The sequence below is a fragment of the Amphiura filiformis genome, chromosome 16 (assembly GCF_039555335.1).
Source record: "Amphiura filiformis chromosome 16, Afil_fr2py, whole genome shotgun sequence".
NCBI classification, from domain to species: domain Eukaryota; kingdom Metazoa; phylum Echinodermata; class Ophiuroidea; order Amphilepidida; family Amphiuridae; genus Amphiura; species Amphiura filiformis.
The window spans coordinates 30,913,157-30,933,218 of record NC_092643.1 but is presented as its reverse complement, the minus strand read 5'-3'; the positions used below and the strand labels follow the sequence as shown (position 1 = coordinate 30,933,218).

Genomic DNA, 20,062 nt, shown 5'->3' with positions numbered 1-20,062 from the left:
TTTGGCTCTAAATGTTGACTGTATCCACCAAGTTTCATGCCAATACGACAGTTTTTAGTAATTTGACCTCAAATGACCTTTGACCTCAGTATATGACCTTGAACCTCACCCAAAAAAAAGTATCCAGAGTTTTTGACCATGACCCACCTATCCTGAAAATACGAAGTCAATCCGCCCATCCATGCCCGAGATACAGCATCCGGACGGAAGCACGGAAGCATGGAAGCTCGGAAGCTCGGAAGCTCGGACATTGCAAAAACAGTATGCCTCGCGGTGGAGGCATAAAAATAGTATGTCTCAATGATTGTCATGTTTTTGAAAATCCAATGCAGACCCACCCCCCTCCGCCCCAACTAAAACTCAGTTAATAATAAGTTTGAATCTGCAAGATGGCATTACTCTCACCTTGAGACAAGACATGACTATAATCATGCGTATCATTGTTTCATGAGAATGTGTAAACACATTACTTCTCTGGTTCACACCACCAATACAGATTTTACCCCTCCCCTTCCCCCACTTCAGAAATTCCAATCCTCGTCATTATTTTGCAGCATCTATTGTGTTCAAACCAGTCTTCTATTTGCCCCGATATGGGTCCATACACCCCTTATGGAAGACATGACCTTAATCTTCCACACAGGGTTCAAATGGAGTCACCCATTTAAATTTCACACACCCTGTGTGAAGATTACGGTCATGTCTTCCATAGGAGGTGTAAGTATTTCAATTGGAACAGCCATATATATTCATCAGTGTCAAGGTGGATTACATTAAAAATATACCCTTACAGTAAAGTCCTTATACTATACAGAATACATAAATTATACTACATATATTACACAAAACATAAACAAATACATTATGTCTAGTACTGATTGTTGTTTTTACAACCATCCCATGAATTGGTAAGATTGTCTTCGGAATCCTAAAGCTATTATTATTGGAAAGAGTTCAGATGCAAAAGGTGATAAATGCAATTTTCAAACTTTTTGAGTTAAGGCTGAGAGTACTAAATTAAGAGGCGCTACTTCAATCGCAAAAAGTGAGGAGAGTGTGAGCTCTGGACCTTGTGTAAGAGCTTGGACAGTGTATTAGAGTCTGCCGTGGCCATGGTCGCGGCCATTCCAATAGGTGATTTTGAATATGTAATGTTATTAATGAGCTGCTCATTGACAACAAGTGATTCTCGTATAACTACAGCAGATGCCGCCAGTAATAAAAACGCCTTTTCTCATCTTTTTTTCGGAAGTTCCAAGTAATGTTATAGGTGATTCAATTACCTTGTAAAACAAAATGTGTGGTAGAGGTACTTTATAACTTATTTAGATTTGTTTTGATAATTTTGTTATCGATTAAACCCAGTAATTCTGACCTGCACTGTTTGTCACGTAAACAGACCGTGACATGACCACTGCGTATAAAGCAGGGGATCGCGACTGTTGAACAGTTTTTGTCCTCCGAATTGGTATAGGTAGTTTGTACAGAGTACCGCTGGCCAACATCCGACTCGTAAGTCATAATAGTAAGTTTAAATTGACACCCTAAAAAAGCCAAGGATTATTTTTGAAAGTATGGTCACAAGTAGCATGTTATGTTATTATGTTCTTTCTACTTGACCAGTTATATGTTTGCCTATATCTCAAGTCAAGAAAAATGGATCAGTTTTTGCATCTGAACTCTTTATATTTGTTATCAAGATCTTGTTTGAAAGTCTAAAAGTAAAATTCTAAGCTTGACTTTCATTATAATATTCTCCATTGTGTTGACAACCTTCCAGAGGTCCCAGTTCAAATACTACATTTTTCTTTCCTCAGAAAGAATATGTTCTCAATCTCATACCAAATCATTTTAAGTTTGACAGTATGCCAGATATTGACTTGTCTGCTTGACAAATTCACATTACACATGATTTCTCTTGAAATTGCAAACAGGGAATCTGACGGCTTGGCTCTGCACCATTAACTAACTTGTTATACCGCCCTCGTTCATTCACTTATCTCTACCATCCATGTGATATCATGTTAATTCATGCCTAACATTAACAAACAGACCAATCACTATTTGGTACTCTGCCAAACTCATAATGATATGAAATAGGTCATTTGTTATGAGCATGAATGGCCTTCTACCCCTGTTGGAGACCACTCAATCAAATATCAAATTGATTGGTACAATGTTCGCACGCTCGATAGAGAGAGCAACTGATACCAAACAGGAGTCGGAGAAGCCATACAAATATGCTGCGCCAAAGATGATCTCAACAGGAACGCCACCTTTGACCTGTCACTTATAACAAGCTCAACAAATTAGACGACCAAAATTCCATCAGCGGTCACATGATCACAGACTAACCACTAATTGCGCTTTGAAGGCTGGTGGATGCCAGCTGTAGGCTACACAGCTCCATTTAAAAAGAAGTGAGAATTTTAAATTCAACTTTTCTTCTCGTTATAGGTCATTTATATATTTTGTGACCCAATCTGATCCACTCAGGCTAAAGTTGGAAATTTTGAAAATTGAGTTACTAAAAATTACAAACTTGCTCAACCATTAATAACTTGCTCAGTAAATACATTACTGATGTTGAATCCCTAGGTCTCTTGAATACTTGGTTGCAAAGTTACGGACCTTTTATATGTCCATTTTCGTAAGTTTTTTGTTGTTTTTGTCTCCTCACTGTTTGCCTATATCTCAGTTTCATTATTGCCGACTTTAACCTGATTGGATCAGATCTGGTCACATATAGGAGATATGTGCCCAGAGGGGGCCCAGAGATTAATAAACATTTATAAACATAGCCCATGTCTGTCGTAAACCATGCCTATAATGTGTACTGACTTAATCTGCCCCTGAGCATACTCCCACAGAGCCTTGGCATTGTCAGCATTGGATGCTTCATCAGATGTTGCACATGGGCAGCAATGATTAATACACAGTCCTTGTCTATAATGTGTACTGACTTAATCTGCCCCTGAGCATACTCTCATTGAGTTCCCATAGAGCCTTGGCATTGTCAGGATTAGATGCTGCATCAGATGTTGCACATGGGCAGCAATGGTTAATATACAGTCCTCCAATACCTTCTAGTTCTTTGGCTGTTGCACAGAAGACACTTGAGGCTGCTCCTTGAGGCTAGAGAAATAAAACACGATATAAAAATACAATTAATTGTGATGAAACCGACATAAATACAAAATTGTAGATTGGTTTTTCAAAGCTCACTTACAACATTTTTTGTCAAAATCAAACTGAACCCATAGCACCCATGCTTATATGGGGGGAGGGGGAGGAGGGGGGACTGGGGAGTCACCATCTTCGCCAGGGTTGTAGCTAGCAGAAATTGAACGTCAGGCGGCAATTGACAGAAGTTGCTTAATTTAGCAAGATTTCAACAAAAGTGGACACTTGAAGGATTAATTTAGTAAAATACACATGAGTTGTGGGTTCTAGCATCAAAATGATCCTTCGGTAGTGGGCTCCAGATGTGAGTGGTGGGCTCCACCGCCCACCGTAGCTAAAACCCTGATCTCCGCCTACCATCGGCAAGGACCCGAATAACCCCAATTTTCTCCCCATAGCTGACAACGTGATTGTACTTGGCGGTATATGGAGTCCCAGATGTGATGTGATGGACACAACAACTCATACTTACAGCACTCTTTGTGAATGGTCTGACCATCAGCCATAGGATCCTGTACATCCACCAGTTCCTACTCAGCTTGGTATACACAAGGTTGCCAGGGTGACAGGAATTGCAGTTTACCCCTTTATCTGAGAGTCTCTTATTCAGCTCATTGCTAAACAATATATTGCATAGTTTGCTGCGACCATACGCCAATATAGGCCAGTAGTCCTCTTTGCTCATCGACACTTGACTCAAGTCTAGCTTATCGGAATACAAATCTATAAATCTAAAAGGGCAAAATAAAAAGACAAGTTATAACTTCTTGAAGCTGTTTAAAAGTTTGTCAATAAGGCAAATCCTGTTCTACTGTGACCAGCCCTCGAATTAACCCACGGCACCCATGGCATTTTGCCGTGGGTGCCCATCCCCACTGCCGTAATGCCCTCAAAATATGTCCTTTACCCAAGGCAGTCACTTGCCGTGCCCTCTAATGAAGTTGTTGTCGGTGCCCCAGCCCTGCCCCTTCATTATAAAATCATCTATCTATGTTTGTGTACGTTTCTAGAGAAATTGCCTTGGTGCCCTTCTCAAATTTTCAACAGTTGTCATGATGCCCTCTTGAAATATTACAAACTGCCATGCTGCCTTGCCTTTTCAGTGAAAATCCAAGGCAATTATCAACTTGCCCTAAAAAAGTTGCCGTGCCCCTTCAGATCCTTAATTCGAGGGCTGAACAGACTTTCCAAAGTAGGGTCAGTCAGGCTGGATTTTTTTTTTTGGAAGAGGCTACATGACCCTAAACAAACACAGTTGTCTGTGGCGAAACTGTGTTCAAAACTGCTTGGACACCGATTCAGGGATGGAAGTAGCTGTTGAAAAAAATAACCTGAAAATGTGTGAGCCAGGGATCTGGGAATATGGGTACCACCCTACTAAGAATGCTAATTTGTGACACGATCTGGTCCATGGGGCCAAAGGCGGCAAACATGAAATTGAGATAAAGGCAAACATATGGAGTAAAAAACAATAAAACACATAAGAAAATGTACATCACAATACCTCATAACTTTAGAACCAAGTATGCTAGACCTTTGGTGTTTTCGGTATTTGATAGCATAATGTTACTACAAGGTAATAATTATAGTAACTAAATTTTCAAAAATGCCTCCTTTGGCCCCCATGGAGCAGATTGTGTCACATTTGCTTTTTTTCTGATGAAATAATCATTTGTTAAACTGAAGTTACAGACATAATCCAGACAATAACAATAAAAAATGGCATTCGGGTGGCCATATTACAAGATCGACAGATAATAGATGGACAAAGAATGTCACAGAATGGAGGCCTTGGCTCACGGTTGTTTGATGGGATTATTTATTAATTTTCAAACAAAACATCTTGTACAACAAAATTTTAGGCTTAAACAACTAAAAGTGATGTCATGCTAATGTATACAGATGCTTTTGAGGCATTCTCAACTTTAATTTCCCTCTTTATTATTCACTTTTATAGTATTTTTTAAAGCTTTTTGGGATATAAAATGTATCTATTAATGACAAAATTGGTGGCGCTATTTAGTTACTGGAAATTACTCTTTCAAGCTTTTAATACAAATAATTCCTTTTATTGTTAATACAAATAATTCCTTTTATTGTTTGATAAAATATGTTTATAAAATTTCCTTCTTGCTTGTTTCACTTATTCCAGCTCTTTTAATGACAGTATTAACTACCTAACCCTTGCAAATAAAGAAATATGATTAGGATAAATAGCACCATCTAGAGTTTGCATTTAGTTAATAATGAAGCCAATGCTATATATATATCAAACAACCGTGGGCTGGGATCAAGACACCAAGGCAGACAGAAAGACAGATGGAGGGATGCCTGATAAGTTATAAAGTTTCATAGGGATCAGATGGATAGCAAAAGCAAATAACAGGAATCTTTGGTGGCAACTTGGGGAGGCTTTCTCCCTGCAGTGGACTGAATACAACTGACTGATGATGATAATGAATCATTTGTTAACCCCCCCCCCCAAAAAAAAACCCCAGAAATCTATTAAAAAACATTGTGATCTCCAACAAAAGTTATGCAAGCAATCTGTGTGAGCACATTGCACTATTAATGAGTGGGTAAATTGCATTGTTTGGCAAACTCAAGATGGTGATATTGAACTCTTACCTATGTGACTCTGATGCTACCATAACTACTCTTGATGGTGCCGATTTGATTAGCGCATCTTGTAGGAGTTGTACTAAGTAGAAATGACTGAGATGATTCACTTGGAATGTCGTTTCAAAGCCATCCTCTGTGAGCTCATAGGGTTGGGCAAATGTGGCTGCGTTACATATAAGGATATCCAAAGGCCTGTAAAAGCACAAGTAATATAGAAGCGTGTAGATTTATATTAGACTTAAAAAATTTTCTTAGTCTTGATTGAGCAGCAAATGTAGCTTGCAACACTATTACAACGTCTTCATTCAGCATTATGTCTACAATCTTGCTGTCACACTGCCAGCCATCTACGATGATCTGCTGACACTTGACCACCCATTGGTCTGATATTGGATGGGCATGTGTCAGCAGATAATCACAGACGGCAGGCAGGTGACTGTAGGATTGTAAACACAACGCCGAATAAAGACGTTGTGCAGACTGAACAAGTTAAGCTACCTTGCTGCTCAACAAAGACTCTGAAAAGGTAACTTTAAGTACCGTATTCATTCCAATAAGCGCCCAGGGCGCTTAACAAAGTCATTATGGGTGGGCGCTTATTTTTTACATGGTTTATGTTATAAAAGGGTCCTGAGACGTACCAGTAGCTTTTCTGATGCAGAAAATATATTGCATGTTTACACATGACTTCTAATCCCCCAGCTATTTCACTGTATCGACGTCTATCCGTCACTTCAACATTAATGGTACCCTTTAGCAAATTGAAAATACCTTGGGTGGGCGCTTATTGGGGCATGGGCGCTTATTGGAACGAATACGGTAATACAAGTAATATGTTTTTATATTAAAAAGGTGTAACTGCACAATAGAGGTTTTACAGAACAATAGAAAAACTTTCACACCCTATCCCTAATTCCAACCCTAAATCACACAGTGAGGAGGGTATTCTAGTTTGTTTGGCTTATAATTTGCGACAATTATTTGGTTTTTATTACTTCGCGCATCAATGAAGTCCCAACTTACGCTTAAAATTCACAAAAGCGAGCACCAGTAGAGCAAATGCAACGCTCAACTAGCATAAAGTACCGCTCCCAATTGCGTGCATGCCATTCTATATCAATACACAATGTTATGAGTAATTTTTGTTTCCGACCAATTATAAGCCAAACAAACTATACAATACTGCAAAATCCAAAGACGTTTTATATTGGAGAATCCTGACTGCACCATGTTCATGTGTCACTCATGGAGGGAGAAATAATTTATATGACAAAACTGCCTACAGGTACATGTAGGGATAAAACCCACCATTCTCTATGCTTGTAGTTTTCAGCAAACTGTTTCACACTTCTCAGCGATGCTAGGTCAAGGGTCATCGTTACAATTTTGGCCATTTCCAGTTCTTTCTTTATTTTAGCAGCTGCTACATTTGCACTCTTGAGATTGCGACATGCCAAAGTAACATGGACGCCGTGGAGAGCCAATGCTCTAGCAGTTTCAAACCCTGTAAAAATAAAATAATCAAGCGGTAAGCTTATCATCTCTATAATAATTTGAGAAAAGGAACTTTACCTAATATGATTATAACTTGGGATTCGAAGGTATAGCCAGCCTGTGAGAACAATTTGAAACACTTGCTCCCACAAAAAGAGCTTAAAGTTGCAAGTTGGTTGTTTCAAGACCCCTGGCTGCTTAGTAATTGATGTTCTTTGTTTGATGCGCACATGTACAAGCCAGAAGTATGTCTTTGTGAATCAGGCATTCTGTATGTGAATGGGACACAATATGTACAATAGGGTGTGCATAAAGGTCATACTACTGGCTTGCACATGTGTGCATCAAACAAATAAAATCAACTCAGCAGCTAGGAGGTCTTGAAACTACCAATTCACTTGCGAAATTCATGAAAATAAAACCTTTGCAAAAATAGCAGCATACAGTGCTGTGCCTTTTACGCAAACCAACTCACCTATTCCAGAGTTGGCACCAGTAACAATGGCATATTTTTTGCTCAGATCTCGTCCTTGTAATACACTCAATGCTGAACTATACGCATCAAAGCGCTGAGCTATTGTACCCTCCTTTGGACTTTCTTCCATTGCAAATGCTAGACGTGGGTCTGTGTACGTAGTTCTCTTCTTGATGTGACTGTGTGTAATGATGAGAAAAATTAGAAATTACACCTGAAATGTTACCGTTTGGGCACCATCAAGGGTGAAATTAAGCAGGAGACGGGAGCCGTTTGGCCCCCAGAAACACCCCTGGTTCCATCTAAATTTTAGTTGACCACGGGACACTTTTCTCACAAAACTGGCCCCTGGATAGTGAACCAAATATATCAAATTCAAAGCAACTAGTGCTCAACTTTAACTCATCCAGCACATCTTTACATTTATTGACCCCTTGGTGATTGGAAATGGCAACTGGTTCCTAGAAATTTGTTGAACTAGGTGCTATTTAAACTAATTGGCCCCTGGTCTATTCAAAGTGGCTCCTAGTTCACTCCAAATCTTGGCGAACCAGGACCACTTTTTTGCCAAAGTGGCCCTGGTTCAAGCTCTCTTATTTTCACCCTTGGTGGGGAAATACATGTACAGTCAAACCTCTTTTATACAGATCTCTCTGTTATTCAGGTGTATGAGTTTCCTTCAAAAGGAAACATTTTTAACTGATTCAGAGCATAAAAGTATGGTGTCAAAGCATTAAAATGTAATCATTTGTTGTTTGGTTCAATTCAATGGAGAATTACACATACTCGTAATTAAATTCATTTATCCGGATTTTTCACGTATCGGGCCAATGCTTAGTCCCAACATGGCCACCCTCCAGTGGTAGGAGTGTGCAGCATGTAACAAATGTATTCTCCCCAGCCTGCAACCTGGGGGATTGGATGGTAGAGAACCGACAAAATATTGGAGGCATGTAATGCCTATAGGGGTCCTTAGGGGTAGAAGCATCGGTAATTGGTCCGAAAATGGCATGCCCATCATTTCCCGAGATGGGTGATGTGGGAGTACTTAAACAGTGCATAACTTGTCATCTGCCTGCATTTACATGTAGGAGGGTAGCACTACTTTCGGGCTTTGTTGCTATTTAGTATACTCTATCCAGAGAGGTTGCGCTTCGGTTGAAGTCCGTGAGGGCCACAAACTGCAGTTAGTAGTAGGGATGAATGTCTAGCACTACATACTGATGAAAATAGGTGATGATGAATCCAACGGATGTGGATCAATAAATGATACAAAAGTACTAAAAAGAAACACACAATGATATGCAGAGGGAATTTAAACAACAAATTTATGTACCATATTTGTTCCAATAAGCACCCACCTAGGGTGTTTTCAATTTGTTAAAGGGTACCATTAATGTTGAAGTGACTGATAGACATTGATTCAGTGAAATAGCTTGAGGATTTGAAGTCCTGTGTAAACTTGCAATACATTTACTGCATCAGAAAAGCTACTACAGTGGAAACTTGTTAATACAAGCTCTGATAATACAAAAAACCTGATAAGACAAGCTTGATTTTCAGGTCCTGGCACTGAATCCCTATGTAATATGCGATGGATAAGACAAAATCCTGATAAGACAAACTAAATTTTGTGGCCCCACAAATTTTGTATTCAAAAGTTTCCACTGTAGAACGTCTCGGGACCCTTTTATAACGTAGGTAAATTTGTCTCTAATAAACGGCCCTTACGAAAAAATTAGTTAAACCAGGTAAAAAATAAGCGCCCACCCAAAATGAATTTGTAAAACACCCTGGGCGCTTATTGGAATGAATATGGTACTAGGCAAAGAAGTAGAAGTTTGATAGCCTGAAAATATGATCAATTACAAAATAATAAATCAAACAGCAAAAACTGCAAATTCCCGATACCATTTTTCACCTTGATGTGGCAGTGGCGTCAGTGCAGCTTTATATCGATAGCATTCGCTCAATTGCTCTAGCACACGCATAGGTGGGTGACACAGCTGCCTCAACAAGTTGACGTCACTGCCACATTGGGGTGCAAAATGGTATTAAGAGCTACGGACAGATTACTACCCACTCACCAATCACTTATGACTAATAGTTTGCTTTCAAGGTCCGAAAAATTCATGCTGTTGACAGTAAGTTATAATATGATCATAGCTGTTGATAAAAATAATTCAACAACTCTTCCTACACCTTTGCACAATAGCCAAACATTGTTAATCGGCAATGAATCCACACTTTTCCAGCAGCGTATACTAGGGTGCATCAAACGCCCCTCATGTCATGCAGATTTTTTCTACCTAGTCTTAAAATGTGCCATTGGGCTAGAAAACACCCAGTGTAAAATTTGAAAAAAATTGAAGGTGGTCTAGGGTGGCCTCGGTGGCGTTGAAGTTGCGAGGTATTGAAATTGCCTTCTTACATACGGCAGCTATTTAGAGACGCCTTTGTTACCATAGGATGAAATAGCTGCCATTTGTTTTATTGCTTACAGTGATACTGAGTGATCATAATGGGATATCAAAAAGTTCCAAAATGAAAACAATAATCATGCATAAGCTTTAGAATCCTCACTTATCAACTTACAAAGGAATAGCTGCCATATGTGCTATTTTCCAATAATGACTGTACATGTTGTTTATCCTCCTAGTTCCTCAATATATGTTGGCTTCTTGACAATGCTACAGGTTTAAATGATATTTGTTTCTGCAAAAACTCACAAATAAGGTGTTCCTAATGCTAAGAACCATTCATTTATATTATAAGTTCCAGCTATGGTGACACCTAGTGACGTCACACTGGATAAATTCCATTCACTGTGAGAGAAGGGTCGTGAATGTGAATACAATCACAGATACTTAAATTTAAAGCAATATTATAACATTATCATACAAAATAGATTAGCAATTCTTTGACATAAAATGTTAGTTTTTACTGTCAGATATATCCCCTTTTATTTTTGAGCCGAACAACTACGGCAAAGCGAAGAAAATTGGAATTTACTACCAGCGTGTATGTCGCCAATACGTACCACTCCTTCGGTCATGTTATGGTACGACCCTTTGTTGTGTAGATCACCGTCCCATACGCCATGTACGTACTGTGTGTTATGAACATCGTGTATGCATTCGACTAATAATTCCATCGTAATAATAAGACGCCGGTTCCGGCGCTTTATTCAAAATCTCGGATTTTGACAAAACTACAGCACCTAGAGTCTTGATTTTTGCAGGGTATATTGGTTTAATAAAGTACAATCTAATCGTGTAAAAAAATGAATTTTAAAAAATCAGTGAGGGCGTCCTCAACAGCAAATGTTATAATATGGCTTTAAGTATACCTGTGATGCAATGGAGCAAATAAATCTGAAATCAATACAGCATTAGTTTACTTAGAATTAAACAGGGCACATCAAATTCCTCTAATATCGCTTTGAAAGTGACAGAGATGTCATCAAATTTGGAATAAATAAAAACATAGTATAATAACACCAATATCTATCATTTATAGAAGTTGAGAATGCTGCAGATTTCAACATCTGGAAATTTTGAGCTGTTATTAAGTTCAAATGACCTTGGGCACTGCATAAGTCTAGATGGATGACAAAAGTTTTGAATTCAATAAAGATCTGTCTCCTAGAAGAATTCATTAAGTAACTTTCTGCAGGAACAGATCACCAAGAAGCAGCAGGTAACAACCTGGAATTCCTCACAGAAACTTTTAACAACTGGCCCAAGTGGAGTTGATGTGGAGATGCTGAATTGTTATACAAGGCGGTTCTCGAACCACGAGTCTCGCCTGCTTTTGTGACCGCCTGCTTTTGTGACCGCCTGCTTTTGCGATAACTGTTGGTAGAGAGGTAAATGAATTTGGCGGTTATCGGCTGGGCACGATTATCTGGCCGATGGTAACTGTACCCACCAAGTTTCATGTCCATACGACAGTTTTTACTAATTTGACCTCAGATGACCCCTGGTGACCCCAAAATGACCTTCCAAAAATTTGCCTTGAAATGTTGACTGTACCCATCAAGTTTCATGCCCATACGAGTTTTTAATAACTTGACCTCAGATGACCCCTGAGTGACCTTGGATGACCTAATGACCAAAAATTTGGCAAAACCAAAGAACTATTTCATCAAAGTAATAAATCAAAACAGAAAGATGCTTCCTTTACGAGTTATCACTCATTGAAAGTGCTACTTTGCTATACTTTACATGGAAAGCGACTATCTTAAAGTCGTCATATTTCCTTAATTACATGACCAATCAAGCTGTTATTGGGATATGTGATGCACAGTTGAAAATTAATTATTAAAAGATTTGGTGACCTCAGATGACCTTTGACCTTGTATGTGACCTTTGACCTCACGAAATTGGATAAAGTATGTGGCGCTGAAAAATCAAATTTGGCAATACCAAAGAACTATTTCATCAAATAAATCAAAACAGAAAGATGCTTCCGTTACGAGTTATCACTCATTGAAAGTGCTACTTTGCTATACTTTACATGGAAAGCGACTATCTTAAAGTCGTCATATTTCCTTAATTACATGACCGATCAAGCTGTTATTGGGATATGTGATGCACAGTTGAAAATTAATAATTAAAAGATTTGGTGACCTCAGTTGACCTTTGACCTTGTATGTGACCTTTGACCTCATGAAAATCTAATCAGGTCGAGTACCTCTAGCCACGCAACTCCCCACCAAGTTACGTCACTGTACCCCATACGGATCGCCAGATAATCTGTTCACAAGGTATTTTGCTTATTACGCATATATTATGCAAATTAGGTACTTAATTACCATATTTTACGCTCAAAATCTAATCAGGTCGAGAACCTCTAGCCCCGCAACTCCTCACCAAGTTACGTCACTGTACCCCATACGGATCTCCAGATAATCTGTTCACAAGGTATTTTGCTTATTAAGCATATATTATGCAAATTAGGTACTTAATTACCATATTTTACGCTCAAAATCTAATCAGGTCGAGAACCTCTGGCCCCGCTACTCCTCACCAAGTTACGTCACTGTACCCCATACGGATCTCCAGATAAGCTGTTCACAAGGTTTTTTTGCTTGATACGCATCAAATACGCATAAATTATGCAAATTAGGTACTTAATTAGCATATTTTGCGCTGAAAATATAATCAGGTCGAGAACATCTGGCCACGCTTCTCCCCACCAAGTTACGTCACTGTACCCCATACGGATCTCCAGATAAGCTGTTCACAAGGGTTTTTTTGCTTGATACGCATCAAATACGCATAAATTATGCAAATTAGGTACTTAATTAGCATATTTTGCGCTGAAAATCTAATCAGGTCGAGAACATCTGGCCACGCTTCTCCCCACCAAGTTACGTCACTTTACCCCATGCTGATCTCCAGATAATCTGTTCACAAGGTATTTTGCTTATTACGCATAAATTATGCAAATTAGGTACTTAATTACCATATTTTTTATGCTCAAAATCTAATCAGGTCGACACCCTTTGGTCATGCTACCCCCCTATAAAGTTTCATCATCATAGCACTTACGGTTCTCAAGATAACGCGTTCACAAGCTTTTTCCGAACACACACACGCACACACGCACCCCCCCACACGGACACACACACACCATAGTGATTACTAAGTCTCTCCCTGAACATTCAGGCGAGACAAAAACCAGAAGTCTTGTGACACCAAATCATCTAAAGTAGTGGACTCATTGATATCTTCTGGGAACTTTGGTTTTCCAAACTCTGTGCCAAATCTGTCTTTTGGTGCTTGTATTTCTTCACTTGGTTGAAGCTTAAGGAGTCTATCAGCCAACCATTGTTTCTCATCCTCAGGTATCTTGCGGCTAAAGAGGAAAGTGGTACCATTTCAGATGTCAAGTACCAGAGGTATTGCTTTGAGGCTTTGACAGCGCTGCTGGAGACATCAAGGTTCACAGCATAGTGACGCAGTAGACTATGAAAGAGCTGCAGATCATTCCAAAGAGCATCAACTACACTGCAAGTAATCCACCAAGGGCTACAGATTTACAAAATCACAACGTCTTGCAACTTTGATAACTGCTGCTTCTTGGTGATCGGAATTCTTCTAGGAGACGAGACTTTTGCCATCCATAGACTTATGCAGTGCCCAGATCATTTAATTATAGCTCAAAATTTCTCAGATGTTGAAATCTGCACAGGGAATCTGCAGCATTCCCAACTTCTATGAATAATAGGCATTGGTGTTATTACTATGTTAGAAATGAATGGTTAAAGCAGTTAGGAATACCTTATTTATGTGTTTTTGCAGAAACAAATATCATTTAAACCTGCAGCATTGTCAAGAAACCAACATATATTAAAGAACTAGGAGGATACACAACATGTACAGTCATTATGGGAAAATAGCACATATGGCAGCTATTCCTTTCTAAGTTGATAAGTGAGGATTCTAAAGCTTATGCATGATTATTGTTTTCATTTTGGAACTTTTTGATATCCCATTATGATCACTCAGTATCACTGTAAGCAATAAAACAAATGGCAGCTATTTTATCCTGTGGTAACAAATTTGTTAAAATAGCTGCCGTATGTAAGAAGGCAATTTCAATACCTTGCAACTTCAACGCCACCGAGGCCACCCTAGACCACCTTCAATTTTTTTCAAATTTTACACAGGGTGTTTTCTAGCCCAATGGCACATTTTAAGACTAGGTAGAAAAAATCTGCATGACATGAGGGGCGTTTGATGCACCCTAGCGTATACGCGAACCCAAGGTAACGCCAGCACGCATATGCGTTACCATGTAAAATAATTTCATGCTTGGAACATGTATATCACATGTTGAATTCAGTTACAGGTAAATAACTGCTAAACATTGCCGTTTATTCTGTAGTTTTATTGCTGATATCAACAGAGAAATCACCGATCTTGTTGTAAGGTTGATTGAACTACTGACATTCCTCCTGAAACAATGTTTGTTTTCGTTGTCGAAAGGGATTCAATCATGTTGGTTACTTTGTTCAGGCAGCTAAACCTGCCCACACAGACGACGCAGACGCATTATTGTTAAATGGTGATGAACAACAGTGAAACATGATTGAACTGCATCACCAAAAATCACAGAAAATATTCACAAGTACAATGTTGCTTTAAGTTACTGGGGACCATTTCACTAAATTTCAAAGCTTTGTAGAAGTTTCAAAATTGTTCGTAACTATTACTATACATTGTAAAATGCATTTCACTGAAATGACTTACGATCGCAGGGGTTTACTATAGGGACCCTTTGATATGTCTAGTATTAGGGTGTGTATCCTATGTAACTTATGAACGGTTTGAGTTAAGAGGAGTTTAAAGTTGAGTGAAGTACACCCCTGGGGTCCATTTCACTAAACTTTTAACCCTTCGTAACTCAAGTAACCGTTCGTAAAGTTACGAATACCCAATACTAGACGTAACTTTTCGAAGGGACCCTGTAGTAAATCCCTATTACTTACGAAAGGTACCGTTCATAAGTTTAGTGAAATGTAACTTACGACTTGTCGCAAGTTACAAATGATTTCGAGACTTATGAAGCTTCGTAAAGTTTAGTAAAATGGACCCATGATTATTTTTTACTTTAATCCTGGACTTAACTACACTTACTCCACAAATAACATCCTTCCTTTGTCATCCACTTCTGTACTCCAGCCGTATGGCAGCTCTAGAGAGGATATCAAAACATAGTATATATTATAGGTGAATGAGCTGATTAAATCACCTTAAGGGGGTACTACACCCTTCAATAAATTTGTGACTATATTTGCACTTTTCTCAAAAACTAATAACACACTGGTAACAAAGGTTATGTATAGGGGCAAGGAATCCAGTTACTACAGTGGAATTTCAGTGACCCAAGACAAGCGGTTCATTATTTATGATAAGAAATGAGGTACCGCTAGGATGTACCTCATTTCCTATCATATCTACGGAACATCTTGTCTTGAGTCACTGAAATTTCAGAGTAGTAATTGGATTCCTTGCCCAATAATATACATAACTTTTGTTACCAGTGTGTTATTAGTTTTGAGAAAAAATGCAAAAATAGACACAAATTTATCGAGGGTGTAGTACCCCTTAAGAACCTACATAGAACCAAGTTGCAAAGTCCAAAGTTGGAGAAATTGGACAGATGAAAAAATGCACCTCTGTTTTTCATTAAAAAAATGTAAAATACTGTGAAATCAAAAATTAATGCATATAAATTTGTTTTAAAACTGCACTCTGAGAAATTTGCATGGAGATATGGCAAATTTGTTCAACTCCCAACTACTAAGTAACACTTTGGAGCTGTGCAATAAGTAAATGTGACATGATCAAGGGGAATGAGTCACATGTCGACCCTGGTCGAAAATGAGTTTTACTTAGGTGCCTAAAGACGACATTTAGAGCTTTCAGAAACTGAAAACCCCATGTTGATACGGCTTTCCTTTGCGAAGTTACGTCAATTTATCAATCGCTGAAAACAATGTAAAACAAAAGAATTTGAACACTTTCTTTGCCAATATCTCAACATCATTATTAGCGACATAAGACTCATTTCCCTTGATCGTGTCACAAATGTATAAGCCTGGGGGGAAGGATAAATTCAGGGAGGGGGAAAAATGTTTTAGCCAGCCAAAAGGGGGCTCTAAGTTTTGGCAGGCTGGGGATTTTACCCTGGGGGCTCATAATTATTGGCGCAGCCCTTACAAGACTGTCTTGTGGCAGTTCCTGGTCCTAAATGATGTTATTGCTGGTAGCGGATGGTACAAGTGCATATTCCAAGAACTGCACACTCTGAAGATTTTATTAAGGTCCCGAGCTACTGACATTTTTGTTTTTAATCACTAGAAAAATGAAAGTTTACATACAAACTTTACACATTTAGTTAGAGATAGCAGAGTGGACATAAAGGGCCAGCCCATATGATGGCAGACCACTAGACCAGCTAAAAGTTTCCACAACTGGCTCCATGGACTAATTGTTTTAAAGGTTAACCCCATGAGAACTACCTGTCAATTAAATCGGCTGTATTCCATAGTGGCGATAGTGATTTTTGGTCATTTTTTTTAAAATTGGCACATATGTTTTTAATGATGTTCTCTTTCATTTTTTCTAAGTCTCATCAGTCATAATTAGCTAATTAATTAGTCATTAATTAATTAAATGTGGCGTATAGTTACAAAGTGACATTTTTTGTATTCCATAGTGGCGTATCGACCATACGCCACTTTTTATACACATTTTATAATTATGAAATATCGGCAAAATGAAAAACATTGTATGTCATAGTGGCGACGCGATCGGACCTATACGCCACTATGGAATACTGAACGACGAAAAAGTAACGCCATAGGGATTACACGGCGACCGAGGTGGCGTCACGGTTAACGTAAGGTTAGGGTATTGCGTTTTGTTCGTTTTCCATAGTGACGTATAGTTTTATTGTCAGTTTGCCAGCAATAGTATGTATTTATTTCGTTTGAAAAATATATAACAATAAAATCTATTTAGTTTACTACAGAAATTTCACATCATTTACAAAATATAATGAATGTCTGATTTACACAACTCGATTTTAAATTGCCATTTCTTCAAACCCGATTTTCTCGAAAAGTTGTTTATTCGCGGCGCCCCACTATACGCCACTATGGAATACGGACGACGAATTGGCCAAAAAGAAGTTTTCATTATCAATTAGCCCAATCAGCAACATTGTTAGAATAATTTCACCATGAAAAAAAATTGGGGTGAATTATTTGCAAAGCTCCATTCTGATTGGTGATTAAAGTGAAGATATCATTTAATTGACCAATCAGAGGCAATGTAAGATCGGCAGGTAGTGCTCAGGGGGTTAAGTACAAGCCCTGATTCTTACCTCCTGTGATTCGCTTTTCTTTTTGCCTGTGCGTGGATGTGTCCATTGTGTGGCCTCTTCCTGATGGCTAGCGAATCAAACAAAAAATTGTGTAAAATCAGTACAATTTAATTTTAGGTATGAGGTGAAATATGGACCGTTTCATTCAACGAGGCTTTGCCGAGTTGAATGGAACAGTTCATATTTCATCGAATGGAAATATTCTTTCCAATGAACGAATAAAAACATTCAATATTTGTTTTATATAATTTCCCTTGCTTCCACTTAATTTTATAAATCACCAGGAAATCAAAATAAAGCAAAAGATATTTAAATGCATAGTGCATATTTATTTTAGAAGCAACACCCGCACCTATAATTGGCGAGTCGAGGTGGAACCTCGCACTATACATGTACGCTGTCGCGTCTCTCAGCGTTGCTATGGTAACTCCGCGTCCGTGTAATGGAAACATAAACATTGCAGAGTGCCACGGACGCAGAGTGCAATTAGTCCTTTTGCAGCTGGCCGCTAAAAATAGCAGAAATAATCAATTAGTAGTTGGCCAATCAAATGACAAGAAACTTTGTACGAGTTATAACATGTATTTAGGATTAGCTTTGTAGTGATATGGATTGCCTGAATGTGGCTCATGGTCATGTGCTATGAATTGGGGTATAGGAAAAGGTGGTGGTGTTACATTTTTTTATTTTTTCCCAAACATTTTGTCACAGATCTCAAGAATGGATAGGTGTACTGAACTGGTTTTGGTCTTATTTTCTTGCTAATTTATCTGGCTAAAATTGTGGAAGGTAAAACTTTCATACTATTTGTACTTTGTGAGATATTGCCAATCAAAGGATGTTAAGTGGGGGGTGGCGGAGCCTACGGATGAGGAGCCTACGGATGAGGCATGTGTTAAAGTATAGGGAATATTGTTTTTTGGTGACTCTCAAAAATATTTTTTACTGTAACTTCATAACCCAGCAAGGTATTGAGATGGATTATGTACCATTGTTTTGGTATAATGTCTAGTAGGTAATGTGACCAATTTTAATTTAAGCTAGTTTAATTTGTTGTAAATGTGCTGCATTCTGTGTCATGGGTTCTAGGCTTTTCCTATACGTTACTGTACTAAGGCTAGCATGCATTTATGCTCCGAAATGTTCTGAATGTCATATTTCTTGAATAAGTTACCCTACTTCTGTAAAAGTTTTCATTTTTTAGAAGGAAATTTGATGAGGAATTCAAATATGCCATTGGTTTTTGTGTAGGGCATGAAGGAAAAAAGTTTTGATTGAAAATATAATAAAATCATAAAAATTTTGTATGACTTTTGAACACCCTGTATCTCAGTTAGGCAACATAACTCATCATTACAAGTTTGCTTTTTTTGAAAGTCAACAATGTTATTAGCACATCTAAAAAGGTTTTAACAGACCAGGTGTTTATGTTAGTAAATAAGAGAGGAACAAAATTGTATACTTTTTGAACCAAAATTTAACTTTTCCACCCTATATGACATTTGTGGCACTAAGGCAAGGTTAGTGCCGTACTATTACGCTGCCTTTCGTATTCGCAGAAGAGGAAAATTTCGACCTCCTCGTTTGTTTACAAACAGAGAGGTAGACAAAGGGCCTGTCAAAATTGTTCCGCTTGCCCAAATACTCAAGTATCAAAACGATGGTCCACAAATAGAGTGATTCACGCAACATGAATTTAAGGGAATTAAAAAACTGCGAAGTAGGACCATGTGCCTCTTTGTCCAATTTTGCATCAAGATATCGAATGGAAACAGTTCAGACCCACAACACGATCATGTCAGAAATTAATATTTCGTTCTGGGTCTTATTAATATTATTCGGCTAGTGCCGTACTATTACGCTGACTTTCGTATTCGGCGAAGAGGACGATTACGACCTCCTGGTTTGTTTACAAACAGAGAGCAAGACAAAAACCGTTCCGCGTGTCCAAACACTCAAGTATCAGAAGGATGGTCCACAATAGCGTGATTCACGTAACCTGAATAGGGATTAAAAAGCTGTCACGTAGAACCATGTGCTTCTATTGTCCAATTTGCCATCAAGATTTCATATGGAAACAGTTCAGACCCAGTATAAGATCATGTCAGAAATTAATATTTTGTTCTCGGTCTGATTATTCGGACTATTATTCGGCTAGGGCGAGGTAAGCTTACAACATGATGAACAGGTACATCTATTGATTGTACTTACTTAGCATAATAAACGCGTCCATCTTGAGTGCTTCGCTCTTCCCATCCAGCAGGGAGTTCATCTTCACTGTCAGTGTCCAATAAACTGCCAACTTCAGCCATTTTCTTCTTCTCGAACCGAAATTTTGAAGGAATTTGGTGAGCCCGTGTACCCGTGTGAAGTAAGCGCAGCCGAGTG

The 20,062-nt window shown here is 38.5% G+C and overlaps 1 protein-coding gene across 2 annotated transcripts; it reads right to left on the bottom strand.

Moving 5' to 3' along the window:
- Window positions 1–283: 283 nt before the first annotated feature.
- On the bottom strand, window positions 284–20,062 carry LOC140135864 (WW domain-containing oxidoreductase-like). 2 transcript variants are annotated; one of them, XM_072157512.1, is made up of 8 exons: window positions 19,886–20,062; window positions 17,675–17,741; window positions 15,421–15,476; window positions 7,775–7,953; window positions 7,114–7,309; window positions 5,812–5,997; window positions 3,656–3,914; window positions 284–3,135 (listed from the first exon to the last, which is right to left on the bottom strand). In XM_072157512.1, exons 1-8 carry the CDS (start codon window positions 19,984–19,986, stop codon window positions 2,947–2,949), a joined length of 1,233 nt encoding a protein of 410 aa, XP_072013613.1. In that variant the 5' UTR covers window positions 19,987–20,062; the 3' UTR covers window positions 284–2,946. The 2 variants fall into 2 exon arrangements, with proteins under 2 accessions (XP_072013613.1, XP_072013612.1); XM_072157511.1 differs by lacking the exon at window positions 17,675–17,741 and having other exon boundaries at window positions 15,421–15,478; window positions 19,886–20,055.

Excerpts from the sequence above, each read along its gene's own strand:
- LOC140135864 (XM_072157512.1), bottom strand. The coding sequence starts at position 19,986 with ATGGCTGAAGTTGGCAGTTTATTGGACACTGACAGTGAAGATGAACTC. Across the intron at positions 15,477-17,674 it reads AGAAAAGCGAATCACAGGAG|CTGCCATACGGCTGGAGTAC; the intron begins GTAAGAATCAGG and ends TCCTCTCTAGAG. Across the intron at positions 3,136-3,655 it reads GACCATTCACAAAGAGTGCT|CCTCAAGGAGCAGCCTCAAG; the intron begins GTAAGTATGAGT and ends TTATTTCTCTAG.